Consider the following 26373-nt stretch of genomic DNA (forward strand, 5'->3'; position numbering starts at 1 on the left):
TTATGGAACTCATTTAACCCCCGAGCCACAACAATGAAAACTGGGCTGCTCTTCTCCCAAAATAGAGGTCTTTTCATTATCCCTAGATAGGGCTGTGGCGGTAATGACATTTTGTCAGTCGGTGATTGTCAAGCAAATAACTGCCGTTCTCATGGTAATTGACCGTTAATGAACATAAACACATTTAGCATTTCCTAGCTTCCACGCATAGTGACATGACTGCCCTGTGAGGATCAGAATGGGTCAGATCAGCATGGCGGTGGATGACAGTAGCCAGGCCCTCTCTCACCCACAGAAGGGGGGAGGGAGCTGCTGGGGGGTTGACAGTTCACACCCTGATGTAAATTACAGGAGGAGAAGACTCTTTTGTCCTCTCCAGTGTTAACCAAAGGAATCCCTTTGTTAACAGACAGTCTTCCCGCCAAAACTCTAACAGTTTCTAAAGCGAATACTGGAACAATATTTCTAACATAAGAACGTGGGGAATGGTCAGTGGTGAATAATAATTTCAAATGGATTGTTATTTTGTGATGTCTTTAAAAATGGTAACTTGTAAAGTATATCCCCTTTATCTGTCAAGTTTCCATCCAATACGTGCATATAATATGAAAAATGATGAAAGTATTAAGTAGGAATGTGATTTTAGGAGCCATAAGAGAATCTATCTCCGATAAACTGTGCATAAGTAGCCACCCCCCGAGTGAGGTCAGAGAGCATGTCAGTGTCACGTGTGCTCCCTCTCCGGTCTCTAGGTCACCAGGCTGCTTGTTATGGCGCACACCTGTCACCATCGTTACGCGCACTTGTGCATCATCAGACTCACCTGGACTCCATCACCTCCTTAATTACCTGCCCTATTTATGTCACTCCCTTTGGTTGCTTCCCCAGGCATCATTGTTTCTGTTTCTGTGTCATGTCTGTGCGTTGTTCATGTTTCTCATTTTGTATTATGTTGTGTTTATTTATTAAAACACTCACTCCCTGAACTTGCTTCCCGACTCTCAGCGCAAATCGTTACAGTCAGACTGACGGAACCGTCCACTTCGGCCAGAGTGCATAAAAGGATTGGTAACAAAATTAACATTAGACCAGAAAAAGGTGAGGCGGTAGCCTACATGTTTGAAATGGTTGGAACTTTGAACCTCAACATGAGGTAAAGATAAAATAAACTCACCTCCCAGACTAGACCAGAACATCGCCAGGCGATAGCTGCGCGTGTAAAGTGGTTCAAACTCTGACTATTAACACGAGGTGGAGAGAGGAGAAAACTCCCCTCGTGGACAATCGCTGGTACGGCTGATTAGCTGTCCAAGTCAAATATCTAGAAAAGTTCATTTAAGTGGGACCATCCTATTACTCCTCAAATCACCATAGTGCGCTACTCTCATCACCCCACTGGAACCATCGACACGGCTGGCTAGCCTATCTTCAAATAAGCAGCTTCAGGAGCGAATGGAACAGAGTGAACTCTTTAGTTCTGTTCAGGACTACATGACAGACAAAGACATTCACACGTAAATACATTCATGATTTCTTATTCCAAACAGGTGGTGGTTCGTGTGCAAAGTATATGATTACTGTGAGAATAGTTTTGAAAATGTATCAACGATAAGTGTCTCTTTTTCTCACTCTCCCTCTCCATGTTGTTGTGTAAAAAGCCACCATATTGTGTCAGTCCGCTAGGGACCTTTAATCATGTATGAAGTGTGTATGTTTAATCTGTGTTATTATTTAGTTAGCTAGTAAATAAATAATTAAACCAATTTATGTGGTACTGAATCATAAGTAAGGCTGGGGTTTTTGCAGATCCAAGAAGGTTACGACTGTTCAGAATGATGATATGATAAAAGGTTATCATTAATATGTTGACTGTTTTATGGATGTGATAGGTAAAGATCTTCAGTTTAATTCGGGAGATGGTAACTCTTTAAACAGTTGTCCTTATGTTAGGCCCTGATCTGGCTATGGCTGTGGGCTGTGGGCTACATATGTCTGTGGGCTACATTAGTTAATTTAGCAGACAAGATTTGCTTAGAATTCCGTGGCACTATTTTATAGTGTGAAGAATACAATTGAACATTGCTGAATAAAATAGAAAGGATATTTTCTCCAAACGATTTGAGGGAGTGCGCACATGCGGCTATTCTGTGTTGAGTGGTTAACAAAGAAACAGGTCCTCCTATTTGCTTAAATTAGAGTTATTTATGCAACTGCGGTTGTGATAAACATTAGGCTATATGTTTAGATTTTTAATACATTCTAAGGCTGCATGATGCGACTTTAATGATGATTTGAAAAAAGTTGCATGAAAGGCATGAGCTATGCTTTGTTTTTTTTTGCGCAGGACACACACTTAATCAGTCTCTCTATCACAATTTGACAAGCACTTGATAACGTCTCAAACTTCTCGGCAGCATCCCCTTTGTGTGGCAGTAATGCCCCCTAAAAAAATCCATGCCTTTTGCGCCCAGTGGCCGTTGTGCCCTAGGGCTGAATATAATAAATATAATTCCATTCTCCTGGCTGTGTGCTCTGGAGCACCTCTCACTCACATGGCTCTCTTAGATAGCTCAATTCTTATTAGCCAATGCCCGTCACGTGATCAGGTCTTTTTCACAGGCTACAAGTGAAGATGGACACATCAGGGACGGAACGGCCCGTGTCCTTATCCAATTCTGAGGCGTATATTGACGATATTGAAAGGACTGTCCACATTTACTTTTTGTCAGCCAACAAGATGAGTAGGCCTAACAAACAGCAAAAGAACTAGCCTATGTCAATCTACTATCCAGCAAAAGAACTAGCCTATGTCAATCTACTATCCCCCATAGCACAAAAGTTGACCTATTATATTCTGTGAGAGAAAGAAATATTTAAAACATACTCTGGGACAGTTGTGGGATGCGATAGATCCCAAATTAATAAAACCATTAGCATCCAAAAAAACGTGTTTAAGCAATGAGGCTGACGCAACAGATCAGAACGTTTAGCTTAAATGTTGATCAACTATTAGGCTATTTCTTCACATCATAAGCGCAAATGTTCCAAAATGCAATCAATTAGCGGGGAAAGTGACCGCAAATGCTATTCTGCATGTAATGCTTTTATTATAAAGGTTAGCATTTTCATGGTGAAAATTATTTATCCCAAACTAGAAACTCACGCGCTGCGTATGTATGCCAGTTAGGCCTCCCGAGTGGCGCAGCGGTCTAAGGCACTGTTAGGGGAGGGTTTGGCCGGCTGTGATGTCCTTGTCACATCGCACTCTAGCGACTCCTTGTGGTAGCCTGGCGCATGCACGCTGACTTCAGTCGCCAGCTGTATGTTGTTTCCTCTGACACATTGGTGTGGTTAGCTTCCGGGTTAAGCGAGCGGTGTGTCAAGAAGCAGTGCGGCTTGGCGGGGTCATGTTTCGGAGGACGCATGGCTCTCAACCTTCGCCTCTCCCGAGTTCTTACGGGAGTTGCAGCGATGGGACAAGACTGTAAATACCAATTGGATATCACGAAAAAGGGGTAAAAAGTACCAAAAAACAAAAGTATACCAGCTCTACACCCGTGGTAAAGCGGATTAATGTGCTTAATTTTAAGAAGTTATTTGGCCACTTTAGTCGTGATACAAACCTTACCAAAACTACATGAGGTGTGCGATCATGATTTGAAAAAGTTGCAAAAAAAAGGCTTACTGCTCACAAGCTGGGCATCATTCACAAGTGATAATATATAATTCACAAGTCATAGGCTAAAATTGTCACCCATTAAACTATTCTTGATTTAATCTTGTCTTTACATGTCCAAAAAAATACATGTGTGAAATTTGTTTTGATTTAGAATGGACCATTATCATGCACCTGTCTCGAAATGGGCAGGGGATTTTTTTTTACTTAAATAGCAAACGGAGGATGCTTTTCCTGTGGTTAATTTTCATGCCAGCCAGATAGGCTATACTCGTTGTAAAGAGAAACAATGTGCTTAATATTAGTAAAGTTTAGATATAAATATAGTAGGCCTAGTGTCACGTCCTGACCAGTAATAAGATTATTTGCTATTGTAGTTTGGTCAGGATGTGGCAGAGGGTATTTTGCTTATGTGTGTCGGGGTGATGGTTTATGTAGTGGGGTGTTTGATTTATGATTTCCGGGTTTTTTGGTCACTGCTATATGTTAGTCTATTTCTATGTTCTTTCTAGTTAGTCTGTTTCTATGTGTAGTTAATTGGGGTGTGGACTCTCAATTGAAGGCAGGGGTTGTCTAGTTGCCTTTGATTGAGAGTCCTATATATTAGGGTGTGTTTGTGATTTGTGGGAGGTTGTTTCTTGTTTAGCTGTCTATGCCTGACAAGACTGTTTTTCGTCGTTCATCATCATCATCATCATCATCATCATCATTGTTGTTATTTTTGTATACGTGTTTGTTTGGTTTTCCTTCTTTCGCCTATTAAAAGAAGATGAGTATACAACCCGCTGCGTTTTGGTCCTTTCCAGACGACAATTGTGACACCTAGCCTATAGAAAGCTGGTAGGATCCTCTTCTTTTTAATTGAGACCATCAAAACTTTGTTTTCTCACGAAATTGCATAGCCTATAGAAATGTTGCGCAACATGAGCTCATGGGCTCTCATGAAGTGTTTGATTAGATTTTTTAATACATTTGCATTGATGTCAGAGTGATTAGAGGGACAATAGAGTGCTGAGTACCAGGCAGTTAGCAAGTTTGGTAGGCTACTAATGACCATCAGCAGCATCAGAGCTTGGAGATGCCTAATTATTGTGACAAAACGGTTCACATGGAATTTGACTGCCGTCATGACTCGTGTGCGACGGTAATACGGTCACCGTAACAGCCCTATCCCTTGAGTATCAAGGAAAACAGCTGATGGAAGTGCTGTCAGGGAATCAGACACTAGCTAATGACCAAATGTGCTAACTGCCAGTGCTAATGGCCTGGTACTCAGCAATCTATTGTCCCTCTAAAATCAATGCAAATGCATTCAAAAATCTAATTAAACACTTAATGAGAGCCCATGAGTACATGTCACACAACATTTCTGTAGGCTATGCAATTGCGTGAGAAAACTGAGTTTTTATGGCCTCTATTAAAAAGAGGAGGATCCCATCAGCTTTCTATAATATTCAAATCAAATCAAACTTTATTTGTCACATGCGCCGAATACAACAGGTGTAAACCTTACTGTGAAATGCTTACTTACAAGCCCTTAACCAACAGTGCAGTTCAAGAAAGAGCTAAGAAAATAATGACCAAATAAACTAAAGTAAACATTTTTGAAAAAGTAACACAATAAAATAACAATGAGGCTATATACAGGGGGGTACCGGTACTGAGTCAATGTGCGGGGGTATATGTTAGTCGAGGTAATTTGTACATGTAGGTAGGGGTGAAGTGACTATGCATAGATAATGAACAGCGAGTAGCAGCAGTGTAAAAAACAAATAGAGTGGCGGGGGGTCAATGTAAATAGTACTGGTGGCCATTTGATGAATTGTTCAGCAGTGTTATGGCTTGAGGGTAGAAGCTGTTAAGGAGTATATTGGTCCTAGTTTGGCGCTCCGGTACCACTTGCCGTGCGGTAGCAGAGAGAACAGTCTATGACTTGGGTGACTGGAGTCTTTGACCATTTTTCGGGGCTTCCTCTGACACCGCCTAGTATATAGATCCTGGATGGCAGAAAGCTTGGCTGCAGTGATGTACTGGGCCGTACGCACTACCCTCTATAGCGCCTTACGGTCAGATGCCGAGCAGTTGCCATACCAGGCGGTGATGCAACCGGTCAGGATACTCTCGATGGTGCATCTGTAGAACTTTTTGAGGATCTGGGGACCCATGCCAAATCTTTTCAGTCTCCTGAGGGGGAAAAGGTGTTGTCGTGCCCTCTTCACGACTGTCTTGGCAATATTAAGCACATTGCTTTGCAGCAAGAGTATAGCCTACCTGGCTGGCATGAAAATGAACCACAGGAAAAGCATCCTTCATTTGCTAATTAAGTGCATAGATGACATGTATTTTATTCCCCTGCTACTGTTCCGATAGGTGCAATTATGCAGTTATTAAACGGTACATTCTAAATGTAAATGATGCCCAGCATGTGCAGTAAGACAAGAAACACCACATGCCTTTTTTTGCGACTTTTTCTAATCATAGTCACACACATCATGTAGCCTAGTGCATAGGCTTATAATTTGATTGTATCACAACTAAAGTGACCAAATAACTCCAAACGTATCCTACAGGCCTAGGACCCCTGGAACATGGTTGGAGAGCACAGAGCCTACAGAGCCTAGTGAAACACGTCTTCTTATAAGCATGTGAAAACAGAGTTTTCACTGGCCACTATTTCAAAAAGGATCCCAGCTTTCTCGTGCTGCTATATTTATTGCTCAATTCTTAACATTAAGCACATAAATCCACTTTACAACCTGGCATATATAGGTGGCATGTGAGCTTCAAGTTTGGGGAAAAAGTCAGTTTCACCATAAAAATGCATCTTTATAATAAAGCACTCCATGCATCATCGTATTTGCAGACGCATGTAAGATAACCTACTATTACTAATGTGATGAGTAGATTGGATAGTCATCATTTAGCCTAATAATATAACTCAATCACTGTTCGCAAAATAAGACCGTTCAATGCATGGCTGAGCGAGTATATTCCTAGGCTATATCAGATACATTTCTTCTTTCTTTGCATGGGAAAAATATGGCCTTTTATAAACACATTTCATGCAATTGTACTACTCTTTATATGACTTGGGACATTAGCAGAATCGTTCTTAATACGTCAAATTACAGGGTACCCTACTCTGCTGACACTGACAAACAACGTTGTCCATATAATAAGCCTACAGGAAGGAGAGACACAAATCGAACATGATGTCCATCTAAACTGGAAGAGGAAATGATTGTCCAAAAAACAAAGTATTAAGTAACACTGACCCAATAATGATAAATAGTGAATATGCACACCGGGGATATTGCCGATTCTCTCCACTGGTGCCAATAACACAGGCTCTACTGTTGTTCGCTCAATTAAGTTGAGAATTTGAAATAAATAGTCTTTTCATTGTCTTCTCTTTACAGCTATAAACATTTGCTTTCCAAACTATGTTTCCTGTGATTGCATTTTGAAATATTGTGCTATGCCTGGCTTGGCCTCTCTACTCTTCACGTCACAACTCAACAATCATCTGCCCAAATCGAGTGCGCTGCCTTTCCTTCTGACTGTAGGCAATATGATTTAAAACAACCCAAAACGTATATTTTTTAAAGAAGGTAATGATCCTCAGTGGCCAAATCATGCTTTAGTAGCCTATTATGAATAATTGTATTTATTTCTGTATAGATGGGAGTAGTTAGGCTATATCCTTTGGGTAATTTCATTCATTTCACTTTAGGAAAAGCTTCCCTTAGCCTTATGGATATGCTGCCTATACTTGCATATATAAAAAAGTAACCCGCCAAAATCTAAAAATATAGTATTTGTAACACAGCTAAAGTTGCATAAATAACTCAAAATGAAGCATATAGTAGGACCTCACTCCCTCAGAAATCGTTTGGAGAAAATATCCTTTCTAATTTATTCAGCTATGTTCAATTGTATTCCTCATACTGTAAGATAATATAAAATAATGCCACAGAATTCTAAGCAAATCTTGTCTGCTAAGCAAAGCCCACAGCCATATGGCATAGCCAGATCAGGGACTATCCAGTGGAGGCTCCTCAGAGGAGGAAGGGGAGGACCATCCTATTCGGTGAAATTTCATAAAAATAAAAATAGCGAAACATTAAAAAGTTATCCTTTTTAGATTAAACTATACAAAATATACTCATATGTCACCAAATAATTTATTAAAATACACTGTTTTGCAATGAAGGTCTACAGTAACTTCAACAGCCGTGTCTGGGGTAGCACCATGGTATAACCGGAAGACAGCTAGCTTCCGTCTTCCTCTGGTTACATTGACTTCAATACAAAACCTAGGAGGCCTCACCCCCTTCCATTGACATACATGGTAATTATGACCACTCCCGGAGGACGTCCTCCAACCAACCAAAGCTTTTTCAGTATGAAATGACATGTTGTCCATCCAGAGAATTAACCGAGTGAGTTTTTTTGGGATTGTGCCACAGAGCATTATGGGGGTTCTATGTGTTGAGAGGCTTGGTGACATTGTTGGATAGAGATTTTTGGGATATTATTCAATTGAAATTCGTTTTTTCAAATTACAGGAGATAGAGGAGGTATATTATATACTGCTCAAAAAAATAAAGGGAACACTTAAACAACACATCCTAGATCTGAATGAAAGAAATAATCTTCTTAAATACTTTTTTCTTTACATAGTTAAATGCGCTGACAACAAAATCACACAAAAATAATCAATGGAAATCCAATTTATCAACCCATGGAGGTCTGGATTTGGAGTCACACTCAAAATTAAAATGGAAAACCACACTACAGGCTGATCCAACTTTGATGTAATGTCCTTAAAACAAGTCAAAATGAGGCTCAGTAGTGTGTGTGGCCTCCACGTGCCTGTATGACCTCCCTACAACGCCTGGGCATGCTCCTGATGAGGTGGCAGATGGTCTCCTGAGGGATCTCCTCCCAGACCTGGACTAAAGCATCCGCCAACTCCTGGACAGTCTGTGGTGTAACGTGGCGTTGGTGGATGGAGCGAGACATGATGTCCCAGATGTGCTCAATTGGATTCAGGTCTGGGGAACGGGCGGGCCAGTCCATAGCATCAATGCCTTCCTCTTGCAGGAACTGCTGACACACTCCAGCCACATGAGGTCTAGCATTGTCTTGCATTAGGAGGAACCCAGGGCCAACCGCACCAGCATATGGTCTCACAAGGGGTCTGAGGATCTCATCTCGGTACCTAATGGCAGTCAGGCTACCTCTGGCGAGCACATGGAGGGCTGTGCGGCCCCCAAAGAAATGCCACCCCACACCATGACTGACCCACCGCCAAACCGGTCATGCTGGAGGATGTTGCAGGCAGCAGAACGTTCTCCACGGCGTCTCCAGACTCTGTCACGTCTGTCACATGTGCTCAGTGTGAACCTGCTTTCATCTGTGAAGAGCACAGGGCGCCAGTGGCGAATTTGCCAATCTTGGTGTTCTCTGGCAAATGCCAAACGTCCTGCACGGTGTTGGGCTGTAAGCACAACCCCCACCTGTGGACGTCGGGCCCTCATACCACCCTCATGGAGTCTGTTTCTGACCGTTTGAGCAGACACATGCACATTTGTGGCCTGCTGGAGGTCATTTTGCAGGGCTCTGGCAGTGCTCCTCCTGCTCCTCCTTGCACAAAGGCGGAGGTAGCGGTCCTGCTGCTGGGTTGTTGCCCTCCTACGGCCTCCTCCACGTCTCCTGATGTACTGGCCTGTCTCCTGGTAGCGCCTTCATGCTCTGGACACTACGCTGACAGACACAGCAAACCTTCTTGCCACAGCTCGCATTGATGTGCCATCCTGGATGAGCTGCACTACCTGAGCCACTTGTGTGGGTTGTAGACTCCGTCTCATGCTACCACTAGAGTGAAAGCACCGCCAGCATTCAAAAGTGACCAAAACATCAGCCAGGAAGCATAGGAACTGAGAAGTGGTCTGTGGTCCCCACCTGCAGAACCACTCCTTTATTGGGCATGTCTTGCTAATTGCCTATAATTTCCACCTGTTGTCTATTCCATTTGCACAACAGCATGTGACATTTATTGTCAATCAGTGTTGCTTCCTAAGTGGACAGTTTGATTTCACAGAAGTGTGATTGACTTGGAGTTACATTGTGTTGTTTAAGTGTTCCCTTTATTTTTTTGAGCAGTGTATATTGTTTTCTTGGTTTTAGAACTTTATTTTTGTGCCCAGAAAGTGCAATTTATTTAAATTTGCCTTGCTAACTTCCGTAGCTAGCTAGCTATCAGCACGAGTGTGCAGATTTCTCTGCCAGAATGGGTTAATGGCCAACGCTGACAAAAATGATGTGGCTTTTTTGTTGAAGAACCCCTTTCATTCTCTGGGGTACACGGAAAAGGTGCGAATTAAAAGCGAGGGTCGACCTCTGCCTGAGATCAGTTTCATGAATCAGGATGAAAAGGTGAGGGCGTTCAGTATCACCTGACGTCAAAACATTAGCTGGTTAACAGGGAGCTTTTCATCAAGCCGCCTGTATTGCTGGCCTTGCCTGCTTTTGGAAAGTCTGAGCCTTGGTCGAAAGATGGGTACAGTGACCTGAAGAACATCGATCGTGTTCAGCTAAATTAAAAAACAAAAGCAGGGCATGCTCAGGTAGGCTTTCCACTTTCCTCTGGTATTTATTTAGCACATAATCACTCTGGACAGGCACAAGCAAAAACTCATGACATAAATGTTGCAGCAGCCTAGGCTACATCTAAACATCTGACATGCTATATTGGATGAAAACGAGACGATTTGAAAATTGCCCCACCGCTCTGGGACCTATGGTGCCACCAGTCTGCTTGCAGTTGTCAGTTATCGTCAGGTATGTGGAAGAACTGGGCTTTATTCAGGAATGTTTCTTGGGACACTTTAAGTGGGCGAGATGCGCAGTCTGTTTGACTTTATGAATTTTGAGATGTCTGAGTTTAACTTCATAGAGAAACTCGTTGTCCAAACCTACGAGGGCGCAGCTGTAATGGAATGTATCTGCTATTTGTATTTACAGCTAAGTCCCCTCCTGGTCTCTGATTAAGAGGTGACGACCACACCACTTCACTGCCATTGTCAACTTCAACTTTCTCCTGACATGAACTGAAGCTACGTCTCATGTGCCCTCTCGTCCACTGGCACAATGAACGCTTCCCCTCAAAGAACTGTGAGTACCCCTATCAATTTTCTCTCATTCCTGTATGTAGAGTCAATCACATACGCAAACACAATCACATTATTACAATGATTTTACTCCTTGCTTGGACTAACTCATTCTTAGCTCTTTTGTCTAACTGTGTAGTGTGTTGTCTTATAGTTTTTTGTCTTCCCAGTCAAATCCTGTCCTGCACTGGTCAAGCCTCTGAACACCTCAACTCATGCCTCATACCCTCATTCAATCACTGCTGTGATCCCTTTCCAACACAGTTTAAGTAGCCTTCTCATTCCCTTTCCCATAATATTTTACTACAAATGTCTTTATTAAATGCTTTAGGTTAACATAATTAGTCTTTGACGATTTTTGAAACACACTTTGTCATCTATACCATCTTCCTCAATTTTTCAGGTCACCAGCCGCCACTGGGCCTAACATAAGGACAACTCAGAATATGCTATGTTGTTCTTCTGAAATAGGCTACATTTTCTTCATATCATGTTTCTTTAGACCTGTCTAAAATAAATAGACCTGTTTAAAATAAATGCTCTAGGCTATATTAAATTGATTTATTAGACTTTTTAAAATGTAGATGTTCAAATGGTCTGCATCAGGGGCTTGTAGGTTAGGAGATCCTGAACGTTTTTATGGTAATAGATTATGGTAATTAACGGTCAATTACCATGAGACATGCAGTTATTTGCATGACAATCACGGGCTGACAAAATGTCATGACCGCCACAGCCCTAGTTTCAGCCCAATGGCAGCCCTGCCACTTGGTTTGGTATAAAGCTGAGAGATGGAACTGGGAGAATATAAGCACTCTTAAAGTCATAGGACAGTTTTTTACTAATGTATAACTTGATCACTGCTTTTTCTCTACCGTATCTCAATATTTTATTGCGCATCCTGATAATCTTACTATGTTTTATGTCTTATTGTGTCTTTCTAGATTGTTGCAATGGTGGAGCAATACCTCTTGTTTGTGGTAGTATCTCTAAGAAAATCATGTGTTTTAATGCAATGATCGCATCTTGAGAGCTTCTAACATAATACAACACACTGAGGCAACTGACCCAAATGCACTGTGTAAAAAGCCAATAGCTCTACCTCCATCCAAGGAGAAAAACATATTTACAGAACGAGACAATGACTTAAGGGAACATCTCTTTCAGATGAATGAGGATGAGAGAAGGCAGACATATACCACATACTGTGCACAGTCTTGTTTGCAGCTTGAAAGGAGACGCCGGTTGAGTGCCAAGACTAATTTAACGACTGTATTCTGATTAGCCATCTCCCTTCCTATATTTAGACACCATCAAATGCAAATACGGTCCTGTGTTTAATGAAAATCCACAAATCCATCCCTACTGTATTTGTTGGTGTACTGAATCTAACAAACTCCTTCCTGTTATGAAGTTGAACCATCCAAGCTTAACAATAGATGTGTATACAATCTTGAGACCTCAGCAGGACAGAACAGATTCGAAGTTCAAATGGATTCAAACTCTCTGTGTGCTTAGTTCCTGCACTGACCACTTTGACGGCCTCACACCAGGGAGCCTGTATGATTAGGCCCTTATCTCAAAAGACAAAGCAAAGGAAATCAATACGTGCTGAGAACACATTTCTAAACAATGTGACTGAAGGTCTTCACCCTGTATCGGTAGAAAGTAGCCTAACTTTTGGTCAGAAGTTTGGGTACATGGTACTTTCAGGTGTATCTCAAGTGTGTTCATAGAGGAAACACTAGATTAGAAGGCACGGATAATAAAGAGCTGCCGGGATTTTCCATGCATCGTCAGTACAGAGAAGCTACGTCTGGATAGTTATTTGTCAATAACAGCTGGTGTGCGATGTCTAATATTAAAGAAGTCTCGAGGTATTGCTCGCCTGAGGTAGAGTACCTTACGATAAGCTGTAGACCACACTATCTACCAAGAGGGTTCTCATCTATATTATTCCTAGCCGTCTATTAAGCTCCACAAACCGATGCTGGCACTAAGACCGCACTCAACCAGCTGTACAAGGCCATAAGCAAACAAGAAAATGCCCATCCAGAAGCGGCGCTCCTAGTGGCCGAGGACTTTAATGCAGGCAAACTTAAATTCGTTTTACCTAATTTCTACCAGCATGTCACATGTGCAACCAGATGAAAAAAACTCTAGACCACCTTTACTTCACATTTAAAGCTCTCCCTTGCCCTCCATTTGGCAAATCTGACCATAATTCTATCCTCCTGATTCCAAGCAAAAACTAGAAAGTACTAGTGACTCGCTCAATACGGAAGTGGTCAGATGACCGGATGCTACTATACAGGACTGTTTTGCTAGCACAGTCTGGAATATGTTCCGGGATTCATCCAATGGTCTTTAAAAAAATGTAAAATAAACTATTTCACCTTTATTTAACCAGGTCGGCCAGTTGAGAACAACAAGTTCTCATTTACAACTGCAACCTGGCCAAGATAAATCAAAGCAGTGTGACACAAACAACACAGAGTTACACGTGGAATAAACAAACGTGCAGTCAATAACACAATAGAAAAGTCTATATACAGTGTGTGCAAATGAAGTAAGATTAGGGAGGTAAGGCAATAAATAGGCCATAGTGGCAAAATAATTACAATTTAGCAATTAAACACTGGAGTGATAGATGTGCAGAAGATGAATGTGCAAGTAGAGATACTGGGGTGCAAAGGAGCAAAAAACAAATTGGGTGGGCTATTTACAGATGGGCTTTGTACAGGTGCAATGATCTGTAAGCTGCTCTAACAGCTGATGCTTAAAGTTAGTGAGGGAGATATGAGTCTCCAGCTTCAATGATTTTTGCAATTTGTTCCAGTCATTGGCAGCAGAGAACTGGAAGGAAAGGCAGCCAAAGGAGGAGTTGGCTTTGGGGGTGACCAGTGAAATATACCTGCTGAAGCGCGTGCTATGGGTGGGTGCTGCTATGGTTACCAGTGAGCTGAGATAAGGCAGGGCTTTACCTAGCAAAGACTTATAGATGACCTGGAGCCAGTGGGTATGGTGATGAATATGAAGCGAGGGCCAGCCAACGAGAGCATACAGCTCGCAGTGGCGGGTAGTATATGGGCTTTGGTGACAAAACGGATGGCACTGTGATAGACTGCATCCAATTTTCTGAGTAGAGTGTTGGAGGCTATTTTGTAAATGACATCGCCGAAGTCAAGGATCGGTAGGATAGTCAGTTTTACAAGGGTATGTTTGGCAGCATGAGTTAAGGATGCTTTGTTGCAAAATAGGAAGCTGATTCTAGATTTAATTTTGGATTGGAGATACTTAATGTGAGTCTGGAAGGAGAGTTTACAGCCAGACACCTAGGTATTTGTAGTTGTCCACATATTCTAAGTCAGAACCGTCCAGAGTAGTGATGCTAGACGGGTGGGCAGGTGCGGGCAGCGATCGGTTGAAGAGCATGCATTTAATTTGACTTGCATTTAAGAGCAGTTGGAGGCCACGGAAGGAGAGTTGTATGGCATTGAAGCTCGTCTGGAGGTTTGTTAACCTCTTAGGGCTAGGGGGCAGTATTTACACGGCCGGATAAAAAACGTACCCGATTTAATCTGGTTACTACTCCTACCCAGTAACTAGAATATGCATATACTTATTAGATATGGATAGAAAACACCCTAAAGTTTCTAAAACTGTTTGAATGGTGTCTGTGAGTATAACAGAACTCATATGGCAGGCAAAAACCTGAGAGATTCCTTTACAGGAAGTGGCCTGTCTGACCATTTATTGGCTTTCTTTGACATCTCTTTCCAAAACAAAGGATCTCTGCGGTAACGTGACACTTCCCACGGCTCCCATAGGCTCTCAGAGCCCGGGAAAAAGCTGAATGTCGTCATTCCAGCCCCAGGCTGAAACACATTATCGCCTTTGTCAAGTGACCGATCAGGGGACAGTGGGCTTAGGCGCGTGCACTGGTCGCCCCCGTCTTTCTTTTTTTTCCTCTGTTTACCGAAACGCAGATTCCCGGTCGGAATATTATCGCTTTTTTATGAGATAAATTGCATAAAAATTTATTTTAAACAGCGGTTGACATGCTTCGAAGTACGGTAATGGAATATTTTGAATTTTTTTGTCACGAAATGCGCCATGCTCGTAACCCTGATTTACCATTTCGGATAGTTTCTTGAACGCACGAACAAAACGCCGCTGTTTGGATATAACGATGGATTATTTGGGACAAAACCAACATTTGTTATTGGAGTAGAAGTCCTGGGAGTGCATTCTGACGAAGAACATCAAAGGTAATCAAACTTTTGTAATAGTAAATCTGATTTTGGTGAAGGCTAAACTTGCTGGGTGTCTAAATAGCTAGCCCGTGATGGCTGGGCTATGTACTTAGAATATTGCAAAATGTGCTTTCATCAAAAATGACATATCGAGTGCATAGAGGAGTTCTGTATCTATAATTCTTAAAATAATTGTTATGCTTTTTGTGAACGTTTATTGTGAGTAATTTAGTAAATTGTTAGTAAATTCCCCGGAAGTTTGCGGGGGGGTATGCTAGTTCTGAACGTCACATGCTAATGTAAAAAGCTGGTTTTTGATATAAATATGAACTTGATTGAACAAAACATGCATGTATTGTATAACATAATGTCCTAGGGTTGTCATCTGATGAAGATCATCAAAGGTTAGTGCTACATTTAGCTGTGGTTTGGGTTTATGTGACATTATATGCTAGCTTGAAAAATGGGTGTCTGATTATTTCTGGCTGGGTACTCTGCTGACATAATCTAATGTTTTGTTTTCGTTGTAAAGCCTTTTTGAAATCGGACAGTGTGGTTAGATAAAGGAGAGTCTTGTCTTTAAAATGGTGTAAAATAGTCATATGTTTGAGAAATTGAAGTAATAGCATTTCTAAGGTATTTGAATATCGCGCCACGGGATTAGACTGGCTGTTGCGTAGGTGGGACGATTTGGTGCCACCTACCCTAGAGAGGTTAACACAGTGTCCAAAGAAGGGCCATAAGTATACAGAATGATGTCGTCTGCGTAGAGGTGAATCAGAGAATCACCAGCAGCAAGAGCGACATCATTGATGTATACAGAGAAAAGAGTTGGCCCAGGAATTGAACCCTGTGGCACCCCCATAGAGACTGCCAGAGGTCCGGACAACAGGCCCTCCGATTTGCCACACTGAACTCTGTCTGAGAAGTAGTTGGTGAACCAGGCGAGGCAATCATTTGAGAAACCAAGGCTGTTGAGTCTGCGATAAGAATGCGGTGATTGACAGAGTCGAAAGCCTTCGCCAGGTCGATGAATACGGCTGCACAGTATTGTCTTTTATCAATGGCGGTTATGATATAGTTTAGGACCTTGAGCGTGGCTGAGGTGCACCCATGACAAGCTCGGAAACCAGATTGCATAGCGGAGAAGGTACAGTGGGATTCAAAATGGTCGGCAGGGTGGAATAAATATAGATCTGTAACAGGTTGGGTCTAGAGTGTCTCCCCCTTTGAAGAGGGGGATTACCGCGGCAGCTTTCTAATCTTTGGGGATCGAAGACAATACGAAAGAGAGGTTGAACAGGCCAGTAATAGGGGATGAACAACTGTGCCGGATAATATTAGAAAGAGAGGGTCCAGATTGTCTAGCCCAGCTGATTTGTAGGGGTCCAGATTTTGCAGCTCTTTCAGAACATCAGCTATCTGGATTTGGGTGAAGGAGAAAGAAGGAGGCTTGGGAAAGTTGCTGTGGGGAGTGGAGAGCTGTTGAAAAGGGTAGGGGTAGCCAGGTGGAAAGCATGACCAGCCGTAGAAAAATGCTTATTGAAATTCTCTATTATCGTAGATTTATCGGTGGTAACAGTGTTTCCTAGCCTCAGTGCAGTGGGCAGCTGGGAGGAGGTGCTCTTTTTTTCCATGGACATACAGGACGTGAGTTCGAGGCTGGGGCCGGCAGGTAAACAAAATGAGGTACCATGTTATTGAAACAGTCCAGGGGGCATCAGCTGTGTAGCTGAGTGATCATAGGGTCAAAAGAGCAGCAATAGGTGAGTCAGGGTACGGTTCGGTAGTCGCTACTACACTAGGCGAGCAGGGGACACAGCGTTCAGAAAAGCTAGTGGGCCGGGGCTAGTAGATGGTTCTTCGGCGATATCGTAACAGAATAGCCTGTTGAGACCACATCGGGCGATCATGTCGGCAGTCCAGTCGTGATGGATCGGCAGGGCTCCGTGTCGACAATAAAGGGTCCAAGCCAATTGGCAAAGGAGGTATTGTAGCCCTATAATTAGCTGGTATATGGGCCTAGCTTGAGTATGGCTGAAGCATGCATGAGAGCACCAGCTGTTCCGGAAGACTGTGTGATAATACTCTCGGTAGCCGATGTGAGCAAGATCTTGTAACAGGTCATCATTCACAAAGCTGCGGGGCCAGACGGATTACCAGGACGTGTACTCAAAGCATGCGCGGACCAACTGGCAAGTGACTTAACTGACATTTTCAACCTCTATCTGACCAAGTCTGTAATACCTATATGTTTCAAGCAGACCACCAAAGTCCTTGTGCCCAAGGAAGCGAAGGTAACCTCCTTAAATGATTACGGCACCGTAGCACTCACGTCGGTTGCCATGAAGTGCTTTGAAAGGCTGGTCATGGCTCACATCAACAGCATCATCCCGGATACCCCAGACCCACTCCAATTCTCATACCGCCCCAACAGATCCACAGATGACGCAATCTCAATCGCACTCCACACTGCCCTTTCCCACCTGGAGAAAAGAAAGACCTATGTGAGAATTATGTTCATTGACTACAGCTCAGTGTTCAACACCATAGTGCACTCAAAGCTCATCACTAAGCTAAGGACCCTGGGACTAAACACCTCCCTCTGCAACTGGATCCTGTACTTCCTGACGGGCCACCCCAGGTGGTAAGGGTAGGCAACAACACGTCTGCCACGCTGATCCCCAACACTGGGGCCCCTCACGGGTGCGTGCTTAGTCCCCTCCTGTACTCCCTGTTCACCCATGACTGTGTGGCCAAACACGACTCCAACACTATCATTAAATTTGCTGATGACACAACAGTGGTAGGCCTGATTACCGACAACGATGAGACAGCCTATAGGGAGGAGGTCAGAGACCCGGCAGTGTGTTGCCAGGATAACAACCTCTCCCTCAATGTGAGCAAGACAAAGGAGCTGATCGTGGACTACAGGAAAAGGCGGGCCAAACAGGCCCCCATTAACATCGATGGGGCTGTAGTGGAGCGTGTCGAGGGTTTCAAGTTCCTTGGTGTCCACATCACCAACGAACTATAATGGTCCAAACACATCAAGACAGTCATGAAGACAACACCTTTTCCCCCTCAGGAGACTGAAAAGATTTGGCATGGGGGATCAGATCCTCAAAAAGTTCTACAGATGCACCATCAAGAGCATCCTGAACGGTAGCTTCACCGCTGGCAACTGATCGGCATCTACAGAGGGTAGTGCGTACGGCCCAGTACATCACTGGGGCCAAGATTCCTGACATCCAGGACCTATATACTAGGTGGTGTAAGAGGAAACCCACAAAAATTGTCAGACAGTAGACTTTTCTCTCTGCTACCGCACGGCAAGCAGTACCGGAGCGCCAAGTCTAGGACCAAAAGGCCCCTAAACAGCTTCTACCCTCAAGCCATAAGACTGCTGAACAATTCATCAAATGGCCACCTGGACTATTTACATTGACCCACCCCCGCACATTGACTCAGAACCGGTACCCCCTGTATATAGCCTCGTTATTGTATTGTGTTACTTTTCAATTCTTTTTTACTTTAGTTTATTTGGTAAATATTTTCTTAACTCTTTCTTGAACTGCATTGTTGGTTAAAGAACTTTAATAAGGATCCGCCCATAAGGATCCGCCCCTTTTTATTCAATTTTCGTCTCTAAAATGGCACACCCAATTCTAACTGCCTGTAGCTCAGGCCCTGAAGCAAGGATATGCATATTCTTGGTACCATTTTAAAGGAAACACTTTGATGTTTGTGGAAATGTGAAAGGAATGTAGGAGAATATAACACAATAGATCTGGTAAAAGATAATACGAAGATAAAAACAACCGTTCTTTTGTATTTTTTTGTTCCATCATCTTTGAAATGCAAGAGAAAGGCCATAATGTATTATTCCAGCCCAGGTGCAATTTAGATTTTGGCCACTAGATGGCAGTAGCGTATGTGCAGCGTTTTAGACTGATCCAATGAACCATTGCATTTCTGCTCAAAATCTTGTATCAAGACTGCCCAAATGTGCCTAATTTGTTTATTTATAATGTTTCATGTTCAAAATGGTGCACTCTCCTCAAACAATAACATAGTATTCCTTCACTGTAATAGCTACTGTAAATTGGAAGGTGCAGTTAGATTAACAAGAATTTAAGCTTTCTGCCAATATCATATATGTCTATGTCCTGGGAAATGTTCTTGTGACTTACAACCTCATGCTAATCGCATTAGCCTGCGTTAGCTCAACCGTCCCGTGGAAGGGACACCTTTCCCGAAGAAGGGCTTGTAAGTACTACATCTGTTGTATTCGGCGCGTGACAAATAAAGTTTAATTTGATTTACCAGGAAGTCTAGTGGTTGCCAAGGTGTCAGCTCATGGAGATCCAATTCAAATAAAGACCTCTGTAACTCAATCAAAGACATGGTGAAACTAATCCACTGTGCAATGTAAAATGCACAGCATTATAAACACATAATTGATTGGAGAAATTGTTATTTTTACATTTGAAGCTCTGAGACAGCCCTAAAATAAACTGTGAATAATAACCACATCTCAAACTAAGCCTATTCCAATTATTGATTGAAATAATATGCTTGTTAGATATTATTTTGGTTGCATTCGTAATGACGTCTTTCACCAACCTCTTGCATATTGATGAATATGAATCCAACAAAATATTCTAATTCAGTCTTCTCACTCCAAAGTGTTGAAAGAAATGAAAGCCAATCTAATGGTCCACCATCTAATAACCTTTAACACTGACCAGACAGACTTGACTTTAATGCATTTAGTACTAGTAGACTTTAACCTTAATTCACAGGCTTGAGAAGATCTCCACCAGGTTGTTGCCTTTGATCCAGTCTGTTTCTTTCTTTAGTAAAGGTTCACGTAACAAGTCATTTTTTATGTGGTGGGGGATTTGGCCCCATGCACAATCCCCAACCTGGAGGGCCAGGGACTGCTTTGTCCGCCTACTACCCTTCGACCTGTCTGGCTTGGTTGGACCTGCCGGGGGTATACACCCTCTCTGGCAAGGAGACAGTCCAGGAGACTAATTACTAGCCTTAATTAGTAGTTATCCTTAATTAGTGCAATGGACAATCTCTCCCCAATTAGTACAAAGGACAATCTCTTCCCATTGTCAGCACGGTCAGTTAGAGCCAGTGTTGAGTGTGGTGTTGGGAAAGTTAGTCATGACCATTATAGAAAGGGTCTGTAAGGCTTGTGGGATATTTCTCTGCCTGCGTCTTCTAGGCATAGAGCCACAACTTTAGGGTCGCCAGGGCATAAATGAAGATATGCAGGAAACCGACAGTCGATGTTGGTTTTACTTGTATGTAGTACCATTTAGCAGATTTGAATTTACTTCACTGAAATGGTGTAAATTCACATTTACAGAAATGTTCATTCATTCATTATTATACTATAGTTTCTACACAAGTGAGCCTTATGGTTTGGCTGTTCCCCAGCAAATACTCTAGATAAATAATCAATGTTGTTTGGTCTATTATGTGGCTAATTGACAGCCAAGTTAGCATTCCCTCATGTACACTGCAACCTTAAAAGGCGACTTCCTGATTTGGCCTCGTTTTAGATTTGGTTCATTAAGAAATGCTAGCAGCCAAGACTGAATTCAAACACAAGTTGGTTCCGGTAGGTGATTTGATGTGGGTGTCTCTTGTGTGTTCGCAGGTGAGGAGAGCTATCCAAATTATTTTGCCAATTAGCTTCAGCTAGCTGGTGTGCGACTATGGCAAAATTGGTTTGACTTTGGATAGCCTATCTCCGGGGCAAGTTACGGACCGTCAACAAATTACACAATGTAAATTAGACAATGTTTTCATGTTGCACACCTTTAGGTTTTCTCATTAAATGCTTTCAATATTTGTATATGAATTTCTACAATTTATAGTTGGTTTAAGGTTTTCAAGTCATTGAAATTTGGAGCACTTGGAATTTTTATATTGTCCCATGTAAATTGTGTAATTTAACGATGGTCCCTAACTAGCCCCATAGAGATATCCAAACTAAACCCAAATTTACCACACAGATTACGATTAGGTCACGTGCAGCTGAACTCTGAATTGATATTTACTTGTGTGCTGCCAGCTGTGTGCATGTGGGCAGAATTGAAACAAACCCAACCTTAATTTAACTCTTGTTTTGGACGAGACTGACTTCATGACCAAAATTATCCTATTTACACTTAGTAGTACATTTTGACACTAGAATAAATGTTTCGCAGTCATATCAATGCCACATAGGTTGTTTTCTAAATTAGAAATTCATTTTTTAGGGGCAGTTGCTCTTTAACCAGTCATCCAATAGATGTACTTACAGTGATTCACTTTCTATGTTGAAACTGTACTGCTTGTAAAAAATGATCTATGTAATTTGTGTTGGTTGACGGATGATGATTGAAATTGAGCAATATTGAAAAAAAGAAATAGGAAAAAGAGAAAGAAATTACAATACGTTGTAAAAAAAGAAACAGAGAAAAAAGAAACAGAGAAAGACAAATAGGTTGCCACAAAATAACGGTCTGTGCTCCCACCTGAGGTGTGACTCCAGCACGCGGTCCATATGTTTGTAGAAGGGTCGGGAGGTGAAGTAGCCGCTCCAGTAGTGGTCATCTCGGTCTGCGTAGGTGAAGAAGTCTCCGCTGACCACCGGTAAAGAGGGACCAGTGTGACCGGGGTCTATGGCCGATTTACGAAGAGCATTGAAGTAATCCGTGATGGTGCCGAACTGAGCCTAGAACAGAATACATCAGTTAGAATAGATAAACTTAAAATAGCTCTATCATTAATGCCGTAGGGTAGTTTACTCTTCTGCTTTATTGAGAGCAGTGTACAATTGCAATAGCTGGACACAAAAACAATATTTCAAGAAGGGTGGGAAGCCAACGAAACACACCATTTCACTATCGACCATGTCACGCCAATCATGTGTTGCATCAAAACCTTAAACCCCACAATCTTCCACTATTGCACACCTAATAAACCTGAAATAAATCTGGCCGCCTGAAAAGGAAATGAAAGACCAAACAGAACTTCCTGCATATTCACGCAACATTCCAGCTCCCAAAGTCAGACCTTGACGTGTAGTTCTGGATGAGAGTTCATGTAGTCAAAGAGCTTCTGGTAGTTCTGGAACTGCTGGTCCCACTCCAAGGCATCTGTGAAGCGGAAGTCGTCTCCTAGGGGGACCATCACCACCTTGGTTCGGAATAGCTTGGACTTCTTCCTGTACTGGTCCAGCAGCATCTGAACCCTAGGGATCATGGGAAAAAGAGTTCACTATACTACAACGAATTCACAGTTTTCATGACATATTAAGCTGTTATTGTGCTTCTACACCTGCATTGCTTGCTGTTTGGGGTTTTAGGCTGGGTTTCTGTACAGCACTTTGTGACATCAGCTGATGTAAGAAGGGCTTTATAAATACATTTGATTGATTGATTGATAATTGTCAATGAATTACCTGTGTGTGTTCGTACATTCACGTGTGTGATCAATTGTCTAGTCTTGGATTTGCTACTGTGTCAGAAAGTCCACTTATCATCAGAGACTATCTTGTGTTAGAAAAACAAAGGCCATCTGAAATTCCTATTACCACAAAATATTATCGTACAGTGGCTTCGATGTCTTATCTTATTCATGCAAAGTGTTTGACCCTTGTCCATAACATTATCAAACTGTGGAGAGAATGTGGACTGTCTGTCTACCCCATAAACCAGTGTTTCTAATACTTGTCTGTACCAGGGAGAGGAAAGCTATGGGACAGACCACAGATTAAGAAACACTTTACATAGAGGACCCAAAGCCTTTGTGACCAGCTTTGCTTTTGTCGTGTTTGAATGTCAAGTGTTGTTATTAACTGTGTGCCTCAAGCTAAAGACAATTTCCTGTTTCATGTAAATTCGATCGGACAATAAAGATTGGTTTCTTATAGGGACGCAGTATATCACTCTCATTCCATTTCTATGTGATTGGTCACCTCTGTTGAACGTTTCCATCTGTGATTGGCTGAGGGGGGACCCTCCAGGGACAGCTGACCCGCCCACCAGGAAGTCTCTTGAAGTCAAACTGGCAGCAGATCTTGGGGTCGGGACCACACGTGTGGGGAACATCGTAACTGTAGAAGGGCATCATGTGACATAGAATGTCCGTGCTGGAGGCTGGGTCTGCACATAGACAGAATAGAACATGAAATAGAATAGAGAATTAGAATAGAACATAGAAATATAATAGAGTATTAGAATAGAACATGAAATAGAATAGAGTATTAGAATAGAACATAGAAAATATGTATTTTTTTCCTAACGGTACGTCTTGTGTGGTATTTGCATTTGACAGTACAAAGAATGCACAAACGTCCTTATGACAACATTTCAGAATGTGGACTGTAAACATATAGCTAGCATGCAATGTCTAAAAACAGTTTGAAAGAAAAACTGTTTACATTTCTATCTGAAAGAGACTGGCCGTGGTATGCACGCAGTATTCAAAAGTACTAACATTTATCCCTTATTAGAAATAACAACTAATGCCTGGTCGCTTGTACGATGATGATGATGATATAAAATTATATAAGATAACATTGGGTGATATAATCTGATCTGGCATTGAACCGATGACTAATTTGCTACGACCAAGCAGTAGCAGTGCGAGGGTAAAATCACTGGGGAAGCCCCCCCCCAAATAAAAATGATGATGATGTTTGCTCTATAACCTGTTCATTCATATGCCTTGCCGATATATAGGCCTAAAAGCCGAGACAATAAGAAGACACAGTGGCATAATAAATTAAACCACACCTTTGTTTTATCATAAAACCGGATAGCAACCTCTGTCCAGTGAAGTCCACAAAGCATATTGCATGTAACAGACAGTTACGTGGTCAAGCAAGTTAATGTTTCCGACATTTTCGAACTACTAAAAAACTTTGAACCACAGAGAGTTACCGCAAGTCGCAAAAAAAACAAGAATTGCCTCCACTATTCCAGCACCATTTCAACATCAAATCACCTATGCTTAGTCCAATACAGTGACAACTAAAAGAGTCACCTATGCTTAGTCCAATCAACGTAAGCTAAATATAATGTGGCTCTCCATGGTTCTGATTTGTGTGGGTGTGTGTGTGTGCATACGCGTTTCTTGCAGGTAGAAAAACATGTTGACCTACTTTTAGAGAAACGCCAATGCCATTCTCCTCTCTTTCATGTTGACAAAACGGTCTATCACTCTGTCATATAGTAGACACTTCTTTTTTGTTGTCCTAGGCTACTTGGCTAAAATGCTTGCTCGCGAGCCTAACTTCCATTCATGGGTAACGTTAGCTAGTTAGCATTAACCTTCTACATCTAGCTACATATTGAACTTCCATCCTCTCAGGCCAGGGGCACAACAATGTATGAATTAATGGTTGGATTAGAATTGCCATTATAATCATTGGCCAGTACGAAGAATGAAGTAAAACCACAAGTCCAAATCCCTATGTCCATCCATGGCTAATTTAGGAAAGGGACAATTTTAGCTAACTAACAACAGAAAGGACAACAACATGAGATGAAACAATTCAAGTTTTTCTGTCAATAACATATGCTCTCAATGGGATTTGATAGGAGTGATTCCAAAATCCAAGCTGGCTTCCTTGTTTTGGTGTGCCAGGACCATTCACAGATGAGCTTTCTCAGTTTTCTCAACGCTGACTGGAAAAAATTTGATACTTTTTTTTTATCAAGGGAGGCCAAATGCTCGCTGGCTTCCTTTGCCTTCAATGCTACGGGCGGCAACAATGCCATACTCGTTTGGACTAGACATCCTCAGATAGATGGCATTCACGTAGAGAGACAGAGGGGCGCTGTTTCGCTCGCTCATATGCTTTCTCCTTGGAGATACTCTTGCGAATTGAAGGAAAATTATGAAACAGAGAGACGAAAGATAAATTATTTTATGTTTTTAAATGTTAATTGGTAAAAATTTGGGGAAGGCTGGCTTCCCTTGGCATCTATGAATACACGCCACTGGGGCCAAGTGATTTTAAATCCTATTTGTCCTGCAGTGGAAGTGGCCTGCTTCCTGAGCTAGAGCACGCTGTCATCTCCCATATGGATCTGCCAGTGTGACATTGCACATTTCGAACCATGCACTCTATTATGCCACAGGATGTCTGTCTCTCAAAAGAATAACAGAGTGATGTTTCCAACCACTACATCAATGTTGGTTTTCCATGACATGTATTTGACCCCGCGTTTGTTATTGAGTAGAAGGAATATTGTCATGTGTACTCCCTCTCCGGCCTCTAGGTCACCAGGCTGCTCATTATGGGGCCCACCTGTCACCATCGTTACGCGCACCTGCGCGTCATCAGACTCACCTGGACTCCATCACCTCCTTGATTACCTGCCCTTTACATGTCACTCCCTTTGGTTCCTTCCCCAGGCGTTATTGTTTCTGTTTCCTGTCTGTGCGTTGTTCGTGTTTCTTGTTTTGTATATGTTGCATTTATTAAAACACTCACTCCCTGAACTTGCTTCCCGACTCTCAAGCGCACATCGTTACACATACAGAGAAGGTGAGCAGCATACACATTATCTTTAGAAAGCTTAGTAATATACTGTATTCTACTGTTATTTGACCAGTACGTTACAGGTAAAACAACATTCTCAGACCGACCGACTGTTATGTGACTATTCATTCGACATTTCATTTCATTCAAGTCTTCAAAGCTAAAAACCACAATACTTTTTATCTCATGTATATAATGTAGATGCTCTTTAATTTGTATGTTTCAAAACATTGTCCAGAGACTAAGCTATATAATTAGGGAGTGTGTCCCCTGGCAGAATGGCACCACATAGCCAAACAAACTGTAATCTACTCAAATCAGATGGTATTTATCACGTGCCAAATACAACTGGTATAGACTTTACAGTGAAATGCTTGCTTACGAACCTTTCCCAGCGATGCAGAGTTTAAAAAATAAAACACTAACTAACAAAAATGAATAAAATAAAATACACAAGAATGAAGTTTTATACGGGTAGTACCAGTACCAGATCAATGTGCAGAGGTACGACGTACTTGAGGTAGATATGTACATGAAGGCAGGGTAAAGTGACTAGGCATCAGGCTAGATAATAATAAAAACAGAGTAGCAGCAGCAAATGAGTGTAAAAGTGTGTGTGTGTGTGTGTATGTGTGCATATGTATGTTTGTGTTGCGTCGGTATGCATGTGTGTGCATATGTATTATTTGAATATGTGAGGGATTTGCG

General features: G+C 42.0%; 1 protein-coding gene across 2 annotated transcripts in view; it reads right to left on the reverse strand.

The window, feature by feature from the left end:
* The window catches only part of man2a1 (mannosidase, alpha, class 2A, member 1), a 63013-nt gene that overhangs the window by 19566 nt on the left and 17074 nt on the right, over positions 1-26373 (reverse strand). For both annotated transcript variants that reach the window (XM_014126665.2, XM_014126673.2), the window contains exons 7-9: positions 23092-23278; positions 22188-22365; positions 21647-21846 (exon numbers count right to left, since the gene is read on the reverse strand). In XM_014126665.2, the coding sequence (XP_013982140.1) occupies positions 21647-21846; positions 22188-22365; positions 23092-23278 (565 nt within the window). The remainder of the gene's footprint in view (positions 1-21646; positions 21847-22187; positions 22366-23091; positions 23279-26373) is intronic.

The sequence above is a fragment of the Salmo salar genome, chromosome ssa01 (genome assembly GCF_905237065.1).
Source record: "Salmo salar chromosome ssa01, Ssal_v3.1, whole genome shotgun sequence".
In the NCBI taxonomy this organism is placed as follows: Eukaryota; Metazoa; Chordata; class Actinopteri; order Salmoniformes; family Salmonidae; genus Salmo; species Salmo salar.